This window comes from Monodon monoceros, unplaced genomic scaffold (genome assembly GCF_005190385.1).
Source record: "Monodon monoceros isolate NGI ecotype Baffin Bay Population unplaced genomic scaffold, NGI_Narwhal_1 Super_Scaffold_21, whole genome shotgun sequence".
In the NCBI taxonomy this organism is placed as follows: Eukaryota; Metazoa; Chordata; class Mammalia; order Artiodactyla; family Monodontidae; genus Monodon; species Monodon monoceros.
The window spans coordinates 17,566,833-17,585,656 of record NW_021703778.1 but is presented as its reverse complement, the minus strand read 5'-3'; the positions used below and the strand labels follow the sequence as shown (position 1 = coordinate 17,585,656).

Here is an 18,824-nt window from a genome sequence, read left to right as displayed (position 1 = left end):
TTATGTTTGCTCTTTCATTTATTAATTCATTCTATAAAGACAATCATTATGCTTAACTCTTAGGCATTATTGATATATTGACAAAAACAACGGAAAGAGAAAGTTTTTATTTTTAATGCTTTGTATTTATTAGTTTTAAAAGCATAGTACATAGTTTCTCCCCTGTGAGACATCATCATTTTCGGGGCTTAAGTTCCCAGGGAGTTTTTCTTTTCTTTTTTTTTTTTTTTTTCTTTCTTCTTTTTTACCACTGAAATGATCTTCTAATTTCTAAATAACATTAAAAGTTAAGGGTAGATTTGCTTTATGGAAGTTAATTTTACAGGCAGTTTTCAATGCCATTTAATAATACACATAATTTTGAAGGAATAGTGGTGGTGAGACTTTAACTTTTTTCTATTTTAATATCTTGAGAATGCTTTCCCTTACTTATTTCCAACATAGTGTTACTTTGGTGAACCCATGAGATATTCCCATGTACACTTCCTGCATAGACCAGTATTTGACCTCAGATTTATATCAGAAAAGAAAGACATATGCTCCCAACCACACCAGTAATTGAGATACTTTTTTCTCTTTTATATCAGCTTTGGACCAACTCTTTTACTCATCTATTTCTCAATATGATTAATTGTCACCATAAGCCAGATTCCTACTTTGTGCTCAGAAAATGCTTGGTATACTTTATATATTTATGAATGCTTAGTTGAGTAACTGTCTATAAAAGATTTCTTTTTTGAAACATCTGGTGACCAAATCACTACAGATGAACATTATTTCAGGGGATGGAACACATGCCTTCCAGGCAACATGGTCTGGAGAAAAGTAGAAAAAAGTAACAGAGCAGGAAAAAGAATGGATACCAAGTCTGAGGTTTCTAAGGTATTTTGGGTGCCCGAAGGGAATAATATTAGTGTTTTTTTGGAGAGCCTTGAATTCAGTGCCCATATGTGGAAATGTGTGTGCACTGTTTTTGAATTGCGTGTTTGTTTCTCATGTTTGTTTTTGATCAGATACAGATTTCCAAGTCAAAGATGCCACATTCGGCGATAGCTTTTCATCAGATTTAGGAAAAGTATTTGTTGAGACTTCCTTAAAGCTTTCAGTTTAATAAGCCCAAAGTACGATCACAGTGTAAATTATCCTTTCTACTTTGAACCTTGCAAATGTGACCTTGTTTGTCAGTGTTTAGACTATGAGGAATGTTGCCAATAAAACTGTGAAAATAAAGAATAGTTGTTTATGGAGAGATCGTTAAAAAGATGATTGTGGGGGCTTCCCTGGTGGCACAGTGGTTGAGGGTCCTCCTGCCGATGCAGGGGACACGGGTTCGTGCCCCGGTCCGGGAAGATCCCACATGCCGCGGAGCGGCTAGGCCCGTGAGCCATGGCCGCTGAGCCTGCGCGTCCGGAGCCTGTGTTCCGCAACGGGAGAGGCCACAACAGTGAGAGGCCCGCGTACCGCAAAAAAAAAAAAAAAAAGATGATTGTGGATTATCATTCTGCAGTCCTAAGAGAACCCCACTCTGATGCAGAGTTTTATCCTCCACACCTGACGTACTCGGCACTCTGTTCTATACATTTATGGATTGTGTGTTTAGTAAGAATGAACTGCAAGAATTTTGTTGTTATTTTTGTGTTGCCTAAAGAAAAATGGGTATGGAGGCCATTTCCAAAAAGGGTTTTCTCTGGAAAGTTCTAATTAAAAAGGATTAAAGTAATCTGATTGAAAATATTAATACTGGGCAGGAGACACTGGGGCCTCATTTTGAGGATGCTCACACTTCATTGAGTGCATAGGTCTTCATCCCAAAAGAACGACAACGCGTTTTGTATATATTGACAAGTTAGAATTTTTTGTTATCAACAGGTTTGGCAAACATCGAAAAGATGACAAGATTGAGAAAACGGGTAAAATAAAAATGCAGGACTCCCTTACATCAGAAGAGGAGAGAGTACGGATGAAGCAGGAGCAGGAAAGGTAGATTTCAGTTATTTGGTTGAACCTTATTAGAGGGAGGCTCTTTTGTTCCTTTCTACTCTTTCTTTCTTTTCTTTTTAATATAAAGAAATTGCATTTATTTTATTTTTGTTTTTTTCTGTGTCAATCCAGATACTGATGGTTGGATGAATACAACATAAAGAACGATTGAAAGAAAAAACCTTATATTTATTTGAGGCATTAAAATGAATTTTATTGGTTTTAGTTAAGATCTTTGTATAGGAGATGGTAGGGCATATGAGATGAATAAATCAACTAATGATCAATAAATCAATGAATGATCACTTAAAATCACAAAAAATATGTAAAATTCTGTCTAATTCATCTATGAGTATATAGTATATTATAATACTTTTAAAGAAATGCTCATCTGGAAATAAAACTCTGAGTTTTTATATCTCATTTAAAATATTTTGATTTCTAGTAAGAATTGAGGAGGCTGTTGGTTTTTTACTATGTTGTTTTCCTATCAAATCTGACATCTATTTCTTTTTTCTCCTTCTATTTTGCTATCATATTTTGTGTGACATTTTTTACTTAAATTTTACTCCATCTCTTCCAGAAAGATTATTATCTATTGTTGAGTCATTTCATGTTGGGAACCCAAAGACCAGTGAAATAAATGAGAAGTTACTTGAAGCAGACACTTGAAAACCATTTTATGAGCAATTAGAATTTTTCTCATTATAACTCGCGGGGGGATGAGAGAATCATCTCACCCTTGTATTATTAGAGTTTGCAGGCTTGGAGTGAGCTTCTCTGTAGCAGCTATTTCATTTCAAGCTGCCATAGCAAGAGCTACCATGCCTCTTTTACTTTTAATAATCTGGGGTATCAGGAGCATCAGAAGCCTTGATCAAGGCTATAAAGCTAAATATCATCCACAGTTTAGGATTGTAACCCAGCATCTCTAAGACCAAGTGTGGTATTCTTACCATAATTCTAGAGTAGTGATACGTTTGATCTCATTCTGTTGTTTTTTTTTTTAATTTTTATTTATTTATTTTGGGCTGTGTTGGGTCTTCGTTGCTGTGTGCTGGCTCTCTATTACATAATTATTGACTATATTCCCCACACGGTACATTTTATACCTGTGACTTATTTATTTTGTAACTGAAAGTTTGTACCTCTTAATCTCCCTCACCTCTGACAATTTCACCTCCTTATTTCTCTCCTCCCTGCAACGCCCTCTCCTCTGACAATCACTGTTTGTTCTCTGTGTTTGTGACTGTTTCTGTTTAGTTATGTTTGTTCATTTGTTTTGTTTTTTAGATTCCACATATAAGTGAAACCCTATGGTATTTGTCTTTCTCTGTCACTTAGTATAATACCCTTTAGGTCCATCCATGTTGTTGCAAATGGCAGGAATTCATTCTTTTTTATGGCTGAGTAATATTCCATTGTTATACCACATCTTCTTTATCCATTCATCTGTTGATGGACACTTAGTTTGCTTCCATATCTTGGCAATTATAAATAATGCTGCTAAACAGAGAGGTGCATTTATCTTTCTGAATTAGTGTTTTCATTTTCTTGGGATAAATGCCCAGAAGTGGAATTGCTGGATCATACGGTAGTTCTATTTTTTTGTCTTTTAAGAAACCTCTATTTTAGGGCTTCCCTCGTGGTGCAGTGGTTGAGAGTCCACTTGCCGATGCAGGGGACACGGGTTCGTGCCCCGGTCCGGGAAGATCCCACATGCCGTGGAGCGGCTGGGCCCGTGAGCCATGGCCGCTGAGCCTGTGCGTCCGGAGCCTGTGCTCCGCAACGGGAGAGCCCACAACAGTGAGAGGCCCGCGTACCGCAAAAAAAAACCTCTATTTTGTTTTACACAGTGGCTGCACCTACTTACATTCCCACCAACAGTGTACAAGGGTTCTCTTTTCTCCACATCTTCTCCAACACCTGTTATTTGTTTGATAATAACTATTTTGACAGGTGTGAGGTGATATCTCATTGTGGTTTTGATTTGCATTTCCCTGATGATTAGAGATGTTGAGCATTTTTCATTCACTTGTTGGCCATCTGTATGTTTTCTTTGGAAAAATGTCTATTTAGGTTTTCTGCCCATTTATTACTTAGGTATTTTTTGTTTTTTGTTTTTTTTTATGTTGAGTTCTTTGTTTGTTTTGAATATTAACCCCTTATTGGATATATCATTTGCAAATATCTTCTCCTATTCAGTAGGCAGCCTCTTTGTTTTGTTGATGTAGTTTCCTTTGCTGTGTAAAAGCTTTTCACTTTGATATAGTCCTTTGTTTATCTTTGCTTTTGTTTCGCTTCCCTGAGGAGACATATCCAAAAAACTATTGCTAGGAGCAATATCAAAGAGCGCTCTGCCTATGCCTTCTTCTAGGAGTTTTATGGTTTCAGGTCTTATGTTTAAGTCTTTAATCCATTTTGAGTTTATTTTTGTGCATGGACGGAGAGAGTAGTCCAGTTTGATCCTTTTGCATGTAGCTGTCTAGTTTTCCCAACACCATTTATTGAAGAAGCTGTCTTTTCCTTGTATATTCTTGCCTCCTTTTTAGTAGATTAATTGCCCATATGAGTGTGGGTTCATTTCTGGACTCACCATTCTATTCCATTGATCTGTGTGTGCTTTTGTGCCATTAGTATACTGTTTTGATTACTATAGCTTTGTGGTATAATTTGAAATCAGAGAGAGTGATACTTCCAGATTTGTTCTTTTTTCTTAAGATTTTTTTTGGCTGTTTGAGGTCTTTTGTGTTTCCATACAAATTTTAGAATTATTTGTTCTAGTTCTGTGAAAAATGCCATTGGTAAGTTGATAGGCATTGGATTGACTCTAGATTGCCTTGGGCAGTATGGTCATTTTAGCAATATTGATTCTTCCAATCCATGGATATGGTACATTTTTCCATCTGTCTTTGTTGTCTTCACTTTCTTGCATCAGTGTCTTATACTTCTTTAGTTAGATTTATTCCGAGTTATTTTTATTTAGACTTTATTCTCTTTGGTACAGTTCTAAATGGGATTGTCAGAGTTGATTGTTTCATAGAACTGTGAGCAAGTTCTGAGCCAGTGCTGTGACCTTCCTCTACTTTATGGCTTCTGTTTTGGGAATCTTATCCCTGAAACATCTTTTTTTTTTTTCCAATTCTCTCTTTCCCACATGTTTCTCATCTGTTTAAAACATATATCTTGGGGCTTCCCAGGTGGCGCAGTGGTTGAGAGTCCGCCTGCCGATGCAGGGGACGGGTTCGTGCCCCGGTCCGGGAGGACCCCACATGCCGCGGAGCGGCTGGGCCCGCGGGCCTCCCTCCCACCATTGTGGCCTCTCCTGTTGCGGAGCACAGGCTCCGGACGCGCAGGCTCAGCGGCCATGGCTCACGGGCCCAGCCGCTCCGCGGCATGTGGGATCTTCCCGGACCGGGGCACGAACCCGTCCCCTGCATCGGCAGGCGGACTCTCAACCACTGCGCCACCTGGGAAGCCCTAAAACATGTATCTTTTTAAGGTCTAATTCTAAATTTATTCTAATTCCAATTCTACAGAAAATTTGAAAAAAAACCCCATAAAACAGGAAAACAAAAGTTTGCCTGTAATAACACCACTGTTAACATACTGGTCTATGCCATTCTAATTTTTTTCCTATAAAATACATATTTCCACACGTGTACTTTTAAAAAGCTGACATCTATTTTCAATAGTTAACAGCTATTTTCATTTTGATTTAGTTTGCATTTTCATACGGTTTTAGAAAATCATGTTAAATGTTTTCTGGAACAAGGCCAAGGTTGTATGAACAGGATGGATGGGAAGGAAGGACAGAAAGAAGGAAATAAGGTCTGAAAGATGAAATTTTAGCTGTGATAACTGGCCAAATTCCCCAGTTCTCAAATAATATTTACCTCATATGTTATTCATTCTATTAAATGAGATTTATAACTTTAACTGGCTTACATTTTGTTGTCACTCAGCAGGGGATACCCATGATGATATTATTATCTATATCTACCTTGTAAGTTGGAAATATTTTCAAGGAGACTGAGTGCTTCTAGTAGAGACATGAAAGAGTTAATGAATTTCTTATGAAATTCTTCCATAATATGAAGATTATTTATAAATCTTCTAAGGACTTATGGCTTGAAATGTTCCATTATTCAAAGTGATAATCACCCTTAAAAGCCTTGTGCTTTCAATACCTGGCCATTGAACTATCTTGGTCCGTAGTGGTGCCCTCCCGGTTCTGAGTGTGGCATTTTTGCCTCCAGTTTCCAATCACTGGCATTTCTCTTTTCAGTTTTACCAACTGTTCCCAATATCTGCTTTGAGTAAGTACTTGAAATTTTGATTAAAACTTTTTTGTGGTCTTTCTTAGTTGATCAAGCCCCTTTTCAAAGATGATATATGTTTATTAGTTTTTGCAGAAATTAACATTTAAACAATATGTATCATAATGTAGTAGTAAAGTTTCTTTAAAATGCATGAATAAAAAATTAGTGAAATTACAGAAGGAATAAACTGTATAGCAATAATAGGTGCATTCCCTGTGCATCTGAAAAAATAAGCAATTTTCACATCTTTTGGCTTGAAACTTGGTGTTCAGATTCCCCAAATTCTAGCATCAGAACCCAGATATCCTGGATAATTTTTGCATGCAGGTCACATATTGTCATTCAAACACAGCTTGACTTTTAAAATTTAACCTTTTATTAGAAAAAATATATTTTTCTATCATCTAGCAGAGTTCTTCATATTTTCTCTGACCTCTTAAATCCTTCAGAAAAGTCAGTTCTAATCAATGAGATTAGTTCATCAGACATATTTTAAGAATTTATTGTGCAAGTGAACAAATTTTTAAAGAATCTATTAACTTTGTGGAAGTCTAAAATAGACCAATACTTGGGCAAATTGGAACAGATTTTATTGACAGTCTGTAACTGGAGTAGGAGAGGCAGTTTTATTTTTGATGAGACCTGTCTTAGATGTATTTGGCATTGTAGCTTCTCTTTGAGTTGGAAATAATTGTAGGTGCTTTGACTCTTGTGAAAGCTCCAACATGATGTGAGTGAATGAGCAAGTATCTATGAGAGAGAGAGAGAGTGTATGTGTGTGTGTTTTGGTTAGTGAAATATCATTCTAGCGTTTTATTAGTGTAAAAGAGAAATTTTTGTTGTTCACGATATATTAAGTACATAAAATGATGGTATACATTTTTTATTATTATTATAATTGTTCCTCTCTCAGGGATTCCTTGCCTTTGTTAAGAGGGAGACAAGATTTAAACCTCATAATATTAAAAAATCAACGTAAGACATATAATCAATTGTGAAAGTTGGTGGCCACAGAGCTTTGGGAAGGGAAGAGGTTGGGGGGCTAGAGTTAATAACGAACACTTCATAACGATGGTAATTTGGGGTCTAGATCTAGTTCCCAAGAACTTATGAATTTAGCAAAATGGAAAAATTCTACATCCACGCTCAGGTACAGGGCTCATGGTGGGTGCGCATTCTCGTAACTGCTTAGATTCTGGAAAAGTTGTGGTTGTATTAGTGATTAGTACTGCCTCTATGAATGCTGTTCTTTTATCCCCTTTTCAACTCTTAACCATTTTATATTATAAAACTGCTATTATCTCATTTTAGCTTTGAGGGATGAAAGTTAACTCCCCCCCGCCTATTTATTATAAGGTACCACTGTGGATTTCAACAACTTACCTTCTTCCCTTGAATGCAAATGTATCTTTAAAACAGTTGTTCCTGCTCAATAATTTTGTTTAAGGCCCATTCAGAATGTGGAAGACTTTTCTTTTCAAATCAACTTTTGCCCCAATATTACACAAGTATTAAAATCCTACTTAAAATTATAACTGTGTTTTCAAATTTAGTGGGATATTGGCTTTCTTTGGGGAATTCAGCATAGACACCTCATTGGCAGCTTACATCTTGGTAGGTGGCAGTTAGATTTGCCCAGCAAGGTAAGCTGAAAATTGAAGATTTCTGACATCTGCCATTTGCTGGAGTGTTTTGAGGGGCAAATAAAACATTCAGTTGAACACAGACTGCTATTAAATCAAACTGTTTTTTCCAGTTGCCTTGTAGCTTAAATTTCATTCTGCCATGAAATTGGGTTTTATTTGACGAATTTCTATAATACTGATTTTTAGAGAGAGGAAATATTGTTGGGAAAAGATCCAGGAAATTTATTCCCAGACTGAGGCTTCTGGATGGTAGTGCAATAAGTTGGGGGTCAAATGTTTCCCAAAAGAGTTGATTTCAAGCTCTTAAATACTCTTTTGAAGATAGTTAACCCTTATCTAATATGTAGCAATCTGAAGTTTATTTTAATTTTTATGTTAAACTAATATTAGTATATTCTATCTTCTGTAGATGTTAAAAGTGTTTTGTTTTGTTTTTTTAATATTAAAATCATTGAAGGTTACTTTCTGCTTCTTGGAGTCTTTTTAAAAAATGCATGATTCAATACATTCCATATATTGAGGCTTCATAGCTTTGGAAGTGGAAGTATTTTGGATACAGCAGAGTAATTTAAGTAACCATTGATTTTTCCATCATGAGAAGTTGTTCTTCAGTCATGCTTCTCAAGCCTTATATCTTTTCTGGCTATAGAAAAACTATACTTCATAGTCATAAAAAAGTTATTTTCATTTTACTCTACTGCAATTAGTGCTAGAAGCCATTTATTGTAAAAACAAAAATTCTAATGAATAGAAATGTTACAAGAACAGAAGTCTTGTGTGTTTTATCCTCCTCATGCATCATCCATTTTAATTAGAGAGAAGGGTAGTGAACACTGCAACGAGTCTGGAATGAAAATCATTAATTGATGTCAAGCTGAAGAGAGACCGTTAGCATGAATTTAGTGACAGCAGGAAAGAAATTAACGTTATTACTTTATTTAGTATATTACATCATTTTGTGTATTCTTTTCTATGCAGGTTCAAGGCAATTTCATTTTCATAATGGAAAAGACTGTTATTTTTCTAACAAAAAAGAAAGATATGAATATTTATGTTTGAACATACCAAATTGAAATGATGAATTCTTTACTAACATTTTAAAAAGTCTTAGTAAAAAGTTTAAAAAGTTTTAATGGTTGTTTTAATATTTTTGTTAACATTCCAAGAACAGGGAAATAGTGCGTGAAGATGTTGCCCATCAATGTCAGAACAGCTGTCTGCCATCATTTAAACCTCAGAATGGTTCTCTTGTTTATGGCTCAGAACGACTTTCTGGACTGCTTAAAGCAATAGACATTTATTTCTTTGGCTAAGTTTTGGGCTAATCGGTTACTTTTGTCATTGGTGAGGTTTGGCCCGAGAAGAATTAGATGGATAATGCTAAACAACAACCTGACTGTTCAGAAAAATGGATGACTCTTACATCTTAGAGATAATTTGTGACCCCAGGGTCACCGTAAAAGGACGGAGGGGGTGTCCTTTTATAGCATTGACCATCTGGAACTGTTAAGGGCTACACTGCAAGATACCCTCTTTTTGAAAAGTTTCCTTAAACTATGCTATTCTCCTTAAACAAAACTATTTTCTCCTCTGAGCCAAATTTTTTTTTCTGAAATAAGAAAAATATGAAAATGAAATGTCAACGTGAACGTGAAAATATACAACATGTATATAAAACTTTTGGTTGTGTTGCAAAGTCCCTTTTCTCACTTTATAATAAACAAGACATTCAAATGTAAAAGTATATAATAAAATCATTGTGTGTCTTTTGTTGACTGAACTGTCACTAAAATGCACCAAAACCACAGTGCATTCCTCCTTTTAAAACTCTACTTTTTAGTGCCATTTGCACAGCAAGCTTCATTAGCATTGATTTCTAGGATGAACTTTGAAATACACATTGGTTCAGGCTAATAACCAGATTTGTCAGTCCTTTGTGGCCAGTCCCACCGTCGGTGGCCGCAGTTATACTGTAGTTTTATTCTAAGGTTTCCGTCAAAAGTATGAACCACTAGCATGGAAAGGAGGGATACAAACAACTTTTATAACTTTGGGGATAAATTTATTGGTAATGACAAGGTAAACAATAAAAATATAATTTCTTATGTTATTGGAGCTTAAGGGAAAAAAAATCAATGTTTTTAGAAGGTACTATAGATGTGACTGTAATGTTTATTGGATGTAGTGATGAGTGACAATTAGTAATAATGTGCAGCTTTGGGCAAAAGAAAGCAATTGAGAACTGGCATTTATGATTTGTTCCTCATGCCACTAAGCATTTCTTCTGAGCCATTGACTTGTCAGAAATTGACTCCAGTCAACATGAGTTTCTGTGTAATTTGGAACAAAAGAGTATTCAAATACAGGACCCATCAATAATACATTGAAACTGATGTGTAAGTAGTTTGGGGAGATTATCTAGGTTTCGTGCTTCCCTTGAGAAGAGACTGTTCCTATTCTCTTTTTCTGATGGCTTAACAGTGCCACACTTTCCAACCTCAGTAAGCAAGAGTAGTTTCACTTTTAACCAACCACAGGGTTCAATCATTTTTAAACCAATCCAAATCACTCCCTTTGGTTTCAAGAGGTTCTCCAAATTCAGAAGTTTTGGCTTTATTTCTAATATAGCCTCTCAAATTTCTTTGGGTTCCCAAACTTCAAGACTTGTGTGAATGCCCACTCACCCTGAATATTACCTATAATTAGGTGATTGTCCGATGGTGACCAAATATAGTAGTAAAGTGGGTTGTGAGATAAGTGATCCTAATTGAGCTTCAAAATAATACCCCACTGAGTTGAAGAAAGAAGTCATTTCCCTCTCTTGAAAGTTTTTCTGGCTGAATACAGAGTCAAAAAGACAGTATGGTGCTAAGAATAAAATTATCTCTGAACTTACTAACTTTTTTATTGTGGATATCTAGTGTTTCGTGGTATCAGCTTCTATAATGCCATCCTCGACTGTCATATTTGCTCCTAAATGAATAAGTAGACTACAATAAAAAATCTATAAATTTGACATTAGAATTTGAGTTCCTACTTCTCTTATGGGTGTTACAACTTACATAAGTATAATACAATATTGAAACCAGGAAGTTGACATTGATACCACCTGTGTGTATAGTTCTGTGTCATCTTATCACATGTGTAGATTCATGTAACCACCACTGCAATCAAGAAACAGAATTATTTCATCACAAATATCTCCTTTTATAGTCCCACTCACCCCTTGCTTACAGATTAGCACCATTAATCTGTTCACCATGTCTATAATTTTGTCATTTCAATAATGTTACATAAACGAAATCTTTTTTTTTACATCTTTATTGGACTATAATTGTTTTAAAATGGTGTGTTAGTTTCTGCTTTATAACAAAGTGAATCAGTTATACATATACACATGTTCCCATATCTCTCCCTCTTGCGTCTCCCTCCCACCCTCCCTATCCCACCCATCCAGGTGGTCACAAAGCACGGAGCTGATCTCCCTGTGCTATGTGGCTGCTTCCCACTAGCTATCTATTTTACGTTTGGTAGTGTATATATGTCCATGCCACTCTCTCACTTTGTCACAGCTTACCCTTCCCCCTCCCCATATCCTCAAGTCCATTCTCTAGTAGGTCTGTGTCTTTATTCCTGTCTTACCCCTAGGTTCTTCATGACATTTTTTTTTCTCACATTCCATATATATGTGTTTAACGTATGGTATTTGTCTTTCTCTTTCTAACTTATTTCACTCTGTATGACAGACTCTAGGTCCATCCACCTCAGTACATATAACTCAATTTCATTTCTTTTTATGGCTGAGTAATACTCCATTGTATATATGTGCCACATCTTCTTTATCCATTCATCCGATGCTGGACACCTAAGTTGTTTCCATCTCCTATCTATTGTAAATAGAGCTGCAATGAACATTTTGGTACATGACTCTTTTTGAATTATGGTTTTCTCAGGGTATATGCCCAGTAGTGGGATTGCTGGGTCATACGGTAGTTCTATTTGTAGTGTTTTAAGGAACCTCCATACTGTTCTCCATAGTGGCTGTACCAATTCACATTCCCACCAGCAGTGCAAGAGTGTTCCCTTTTCTCCACACCCTCTCCAGCATTTATTGTTTCTAGATTTTTTGATGATGGCCACTCTGACCGGTGTGAGATGATATTTCATTGTAGTTTTGATTTGCATTTCTCTAATGATTAATGATGCCGAGCATTCTTTCATGTGTTTGTTGGCAATCTGTATATCTTCTTTGGAGAAATGTCTATTTAGGTCTTCTGCCCATTTTTGGATTGGGTTGTTTGTTTTTTTCTTATTGAGCTGCATGAGCTGCTTGTAAATTTTGGAGATTAATCCTTTGTCAGTTGCTTCATTTGCAAATATTTTCTCCCATTCTGAGGGTTGTCTTTTGCTCTTGTTTATGGTTTCCTTTGCTCTGCAAAAGCTTCGAAGTTTCATTAGGTCCCATTTGTTTATTTTTGTTTTTATTTCCATTTCTCTAGGAGGTGGGTCCAAAAGGACCTTGCTGTGATTTATGTCATAGAGTGTTCTGCCTATGTTTTCCTCTAAGAGTTTGATAGTTTCTGGCCTTACATTTAGGTCTTTAATCCATTTTGAGCTTATTTTTGTGTATGGTGTTAGGGAGTGTTCTAATCTCATACTTTTACAGGTAGCTGTCCAGTTTTCCCAGCACCACTTATTGAAGAGGCTGTCCTTTCTCCACTGTACATTCCTGCCTCCTTTATCAAAGATAAGGTGACCATATGTCCATGGGTTTATCTCTGGGCTTTCTATCCTGTTCCATTGATCTATATTTCTGTTTTTGTGCCAGTACCATACTCTCTTGATTACTGAAGCTTTGTAGTATAGTCTGAAGTCAGGGAGCCTGATTCCTCCAGCTCCGTTTTTCATTCTCAAGATTGCTTTGGCTATTCAGGGTCTTTTGTGTTTCCATACAAATTGTGAAATTTTTTGTTCTAGTTCTGTGAAAAATGCCAGTGGTAGTTTGATAGGGATTGCATTGAATCTGTAGATTGCTTTGGGTAGTACAGTCATTTTCACAGGGTTGATTCTTCCAATCCAAGAACATGGTATATCTCTCCATCTATTTGTATCATCTTTAATTTCTTTCATCAGTGTCATAATTTTCTGCATACAGGTCTTTTGTCTCCTTAGGTAGGTTTATTCCTAGATATTTTATTCTTTTTGTTGCAATGGTAAATGGGAGTATTTTCTTGATTTCACTTTCAGATTTTTCATCATTAGTGTATCGGAATGCCAGGGATTTCTGTGCATTAATTTTGTATCCTGCTACTTTACCAAATTCATTGATTAGCTCTAGTAGTTTTCTGGTAGCATCTTTAGGATTCTCTATGTATAGTATCATGTCATCTGCAAACAGTGACAGCTTTACTTCTTCTTTTCCAATTTGGATTCCTTTTATTTCCTTTTCTTCTCTGATTGCTATGGCTAAAAATTCAAAAACTATGTTGAATAAGAGTGGTGAGAGTGGGCAAGCTTGTCTTGTTCCTGACCTTAGTGGAAATGCTTTCAGTTTTTCACCATTGAGGACGATGTTGGCTGTGGGTTTGTCATATATTGCCTTTATTATGTTGAGGAAAGTTCCCTCTATGCCTACTTTCTGCAGGGTTTTTACCATAAATGGGTGTTGAATTTTGTCAAAAGCTTTCTCTGCATCTATTGAGATGATCATATGGTTTTTCTCCTTCAACTTGTTAATATGGTGTATCACGTTGATTGATTTGCGTATATTGAAGAATCCTTGCATTCCTGGAATAAACCCCACTTGATCATGGTGTATGATCCTTTTAATGTGCTGTTGGACTCTGTTTGCTAGTATTTTGTTGAGGATTTTTGCATCTATGTTCATCAGTGATATTGGCCTGTAGTTTTCTTTCTTTGTGACATCCTTGTCTGGTTTGATATCAGGGTGATGGTGGCCTCGTAGAATGAGTTTGGGAGTGTTCCTCCCTCTGCTATATTTTGGAAGAGTTTGAGAAGGATAGGTCTTAGTTCTTCTCTAAATGTTTGATAGAATTCGCCTGTGAAGCCATCTGGTCCTGGGCTTTTGTTTGTTGGAAGATTTTTAATCACAGTTTCAATTTCAGTGCTTGTGATTGGTCTGTTCATACTTTCTACTTCTTCCTGATTCAGTCTTGGCAGGTTGTGCATTTCTAAGAATTTGTCCATTTCTTCCAGGTTGTCCATTTTATTGGCATAGAGTTGCTTGTAATAATGTCTCATGATCTTTTGTATTTCTGCAGAGTCAGTTGTTACTTGTTCTTTTTCTTTTCTAATTCGATTGATTTGAGTCTTCTCCCTTTTTTTCTTGATGAGTCTGGCTAATGGTTTATCAATTTTGTTTATCTTGTCAAAGAACCAGCTTTTAGTTTTATTGATCTTTGCTATCATTTCCTTCATTTCTTTTTCATTTATTTCTGATCTGATCTTTATGATTTCTTTCCTTCTGCTAACTTTGGGGGGTTTTTTTTGTTCTTCTTTCTCTAATTGCTTTAGGTGCAAGGTTAGGTTGTTTATTCGAGATGTTTCCTGTTTCTTAAGGTAGGACTGTATTGCTATAAACTTCCCTCTTAGAACTGCTTTTGCTGCATCCCATAGATTTTGGGTCGTCGTGTCTCCATTGTCATTTGTTTCTAGGTATTTTTTGATTTCCTCTTTGATTTCTTCAGTGATTACTTCGTCATTAAGTAGTGTATTGTTTAGCCTCCATGTGTTTGTATGTTTTACAGATCGTTTCCTGCAGTTGATATCTAGTCTCATAGCATTGTGGTCGGAAAAGATAATTGATACAATTTCAGTTTTCTTAAATTTACCAAGGCTTGATTTGTGACCCAAGATATGATCTATCCTGGAGAATGTTCCATGAGCACTTGAGAAAAATGTGTATTCTGTTGTTTTTGGATGGAATGTCCTAAAAATATCAATTAAGTCCACCTTGTTTAATGTATCATTTAAAGCTTGTGTTTCCTTATTTATTTTCATTTTGGATGATCTGTCCATTGGTGAAAGTGGGGTGTTAAAGTCCCCTACTATGAATGTGTTACTGTCGATTTCCCCTTTTATGGCTGTTAGTATTTGCCTTATGTATTGAGGTGCTCCTATGTTGGGTGCATAAATATTTACAATTGTTATATCTTCTTCTTGGATCGATCCCTTGATCATTATGTAGTGTCCTTCTTTGTCTCTTCTAATAGTCTTTATTTTAAAGTCTATTTTGTCTGATATGAGAATTGCTACTCCAGCTTTCTTTTGGTTTCTATTTGTGTGGAATATCTTTTTCCATCCCCTTACTTTCAGTCTGTATGTGTCTCTAGGTCTGAAGTGGGTCTCTCGTAGACAGCATATATATGGGTCTTGTTTTTATATCCATTCACGCAGTCTGTGTCTTCTGGTGGGAACATTTAATCCATTTACATTTAAGGTAATTATCGATATATATGTTCCTATTCCCATTGTCTTAATTGTTTTGGGTTTGTTGTTGTAGGTCTTTTCCTTCTCTTGTGTTTCTTGCCTAGAGAAGTTCCTTTAGCATTTATTGTAAAGCTAGTTTGGTGGTGCTGAACTCTCTCAGCTTTTGCTTGTCTGTAAAGGTTTTAATTTCTCCATCAAATCTGAATGAGATCCTTGCTGGGTAGAGTAATCTTGGTTGTAGGTTTTTCTCCTTCATCACTTTAAATATGTCCTGCCAGTCCCTTCTGGCTTGCAGAGTTTCTGCTGAAAGTTCGGCTGTTAACCTTATGGGGATTCCCTTGTGTGTTATTTGTTTTTTCTCCCTTGCTGCTTTTAATATGTTTTCTTTGTATTTAATTTTTGACAGTTTGATTAATATGTGTCTTGGCGTGTTTCTCCTTGGATTTATCCTGTATGGCACTCTCTGTGCTTCCTGGACTTGATTAACTATTTCTTTTCCCATATTAGGGAACTTTTCAACTATAATCTCTTCAAATATTTTCTCAGTCCCTTTCTTTTTCTCTTTTTTCTTCTGGAACCCCTATAATTCGAATGTTGGTGCATTTAATGTTGTCCCAGAGGTCTCTGATACTGTCCTCAGTTCTTTTCATTCTTTTTTCTTTATTCTGCTCTGCAGTAGTTATTTCCACTATTTTATCTTCCAGGTCAATTATCCGTTCTTCTGCCTCAGTTATTCTGCTATTGATCCCATCTAGGGTATTTGTAATTTCATTTATTGTGTTGTTCATTTCATCTTTAGTTCTTCTAGGTCCTTGTTAAATGTTTCTTGCATTTTGTATATTCTATTTCCAAGATTTTGGATCATCTTTACTATCATTATTCTGAATTCTTTTTCAGGTAGACTGCCTATTTCCTCTTCATTTGTTAGGTCTGGTGGGTTTTTATCTTGCTCCTTCATCTGCTGTGTGTTTTTCTGTCTTCTCATTTTGCTTATCTTACTGTGTTTGGGGTCTCCTTTTGGCAGGCTGCAGGTTTGTAGTTCCCGTTGTTTTTGGTGTCTGTCCCCAGTGGCTAAAGTTGGTTCAGTGGGTTGTGTAGGCTTCCTGGTGGGGGGAAGTAGTGCCTGTGTTCTGGTGGATGAGGCTGGATCTTGTCTTTTTGGTGGGCAGGTCCACGTCTGTTGGTGTGTTTTGGGTGTCTGTGGACTTATTATGATTTTAGGTAGCCTCTCTGCTAATGTGTGGGGTTGTGTTCCTGTCTTGCTAGTTGTTTGGCATAGGGTGTCCAGCACTGTAGCTTGCTGGTCGTTGAGTGAAGCTGGGTGCTGGTGTTGAGATGGAAATCTCTGGGAGATTTTCGCCATTTGATATAACGTGGAGCTGGGAGGTCTCTTGTGGACCAGTGTCCTGAAGTTGACTCTCCCACCTCAGAGGCACAGCACGGACTCCTGGCTGCAGCACCAAGAGCCTTTCATCCACACGGCTCAGAATAAAAGGGAGAAAAAGCCTAAAGAAGAAAGAAAGAGGATAAAATAAAATAAAATAAAGGTAGAATAAAATAAAAAATAATTAAGAAAAAAAAATTTTGTAAGTAAAAAAAACTTACAGATAGAACCCCAGGACATATGGTGAAAGCAAAGCTATACAGACAAAATCTCACACAGAAGCATACACACTCACAAAAAGAGGAAAAGGGAAGAAAATCATAAATCTTGCTCTGAAAGTCCACCTCCTCAATTTGGGATGATTCGTTGTCTATTCATGTATTCCACAGATGCAGGTACATCAAGTTGATTGTGGAGCTTTAATCCGCTGCTTCTGAGGCTGCTGGGAGAGATTTCCCTTTCTCTTCTTTGTTCGCACAGCTCCCGGGGCTCAGCTTTGGATTTGGCCCCGCCTCTGCGTGTAGGTCGCTGGAGGGCGTCTGTTCTTCGCTCAGGCAGGACGGGGTTAAAGGAGCCGCTGATTCAGGGTCTCTGGCTCACTCAGGCCGTGGGGAGGGACGGGCACGGAGGCGGGGCGAGTCTGCGGCGGCAGAGGCCAGCATGACTTTGGCGCGCTGTGCGTTCAAACGTCCCTGGATCACGGGACCCTGGCAGTGGCGGGCTGCACAGGCTCCCCAGAAGGGAGGTGTGGAGAGTGACCTGTGCTCGCACACAGGCTTCTTGGTGGCGGCAGCAGCAGCCTTAGCGTCTCATGCCCATCTCTGGGGTCCGCGCGCCGCGGCTTGAGCCCGTCCTTGGAGGTCCTTTAAGCAGCGTTCTGAATCCCCTCTCCTCGCGCACCAGGAAACAAAGAGGGAAGAAAAAGTCTCTTGCCTCTTCGGCAGGTCCAGACTTTTCCCCGGACTCCCTCCCGGCCAGCTGTGGCGCACTAACCCCCTGCAGGCTGTGTTCACGCCGCCAACCCCAGTCCTCTCCCTGCGCTCCGATGGAAGCCCGAGCCTCAGCTCCCAGCCCCGCCCGCCCCGGCAGGGGAGCAGACAAGCCTCTCGGACTGGTGACTGCCGGTCGGCCCTGATCCTCTGTGCGGGAATCTCTCCGCTTTGCCCTCCGCACCCCTGTTGCTGTGCTCTCCTGAGGGCACCGAAGCTTCCCCCCTCCGCCACCCGCAGTCTCCGCCCGCGAAGGGGCTCCTGGTGTGTAGACACTTTTCCTCCTTCACAGCTCCCTCCCGCCGGTGCAGGACCCGTCCCTATCTTTTCGTCTCTGTTTATTCTTTCTTCTTTTGCCCTACCCAGGTACGTGGGGGAGTTTCTTGCCTTTTGGGAGGTCTGAGGCCTTCTGCCAGCGTTCAGTAGGTGTTCTGTAGGAGTTTTTCCACGTGTAGATGTATTTCTGGTGTATCTGTGGGGAGGAAGGTGATCTCCGCGCCTTACTCTTCTGCCATCTTCCCCCTCTCCTCCATAAATGAACTCTTATAGTATGTGACCTTTTGAGATTGACTTTTTTTTTTCACATAGCACAATACCCCTGAGATCGATTCAAGTTGCCGTGTGTAATGGTAGTCTGTTTATTTCTATTACTGAGTAGTATTCTATGCTGTGGATGTTTCTTCAACCATTCACCTGTCATAAGATATTTTGGTTATTTCCAATTTTTGAATATTAGAAATAAAGTGTTTAGGAACATTTGTGTACAGGTTTTTGCATGGACTTGAGTTTTCATTTCTTTGGGATAAATGCCCGGGAATGCAATTGCTGAGTGGTATAAGTACATGTCTAGTTTTGTAAGAAGCTGCCAGACTAGTTTTCATGATGGCTGTACGATTTTACCTTTTCAACAGCAGTGCGTGAGAGATCCAGTTTCCCTGCATCCTTGCCAGCATTTGGTAGCATCACTGTTTTATTTTAGCTGATCTAAGAGGTGTGTAGTGACAGCTCTTTCTGATCTTAATTTGCATTTCCCTAATAGCTGCTGATGTTGAAC

At 37.9% G+C, this 18,824-nt stretch overlaps 1 protein-coding gene across 17 annotated transcripts in view; it reads left to right on the top strand.

Moving 5' to 3' along the window:
- The window catches only part of PARD3 (par-3 family cell polarity regulator), a 644,329-nt gene that overhangs the window by 463,603 nt on the left and 161,902 nt on the right, over window positions 1-18,824 (top strand). For all 17 annotated transcript variants that reach the window (XM_029237263.1, XM_029237269.1, XM_029237268.1 and 14 more), the window contains one exon: window positions 1,870-1,980. In XM_029237263.1, the coding sequence (XP_029093096.1) occupies window positions 1,870-1,980 (111 nt within the window). The remainder of the gene's footprint in view (window positions 1-1,869; window positions 1,981-18,824) is intronic.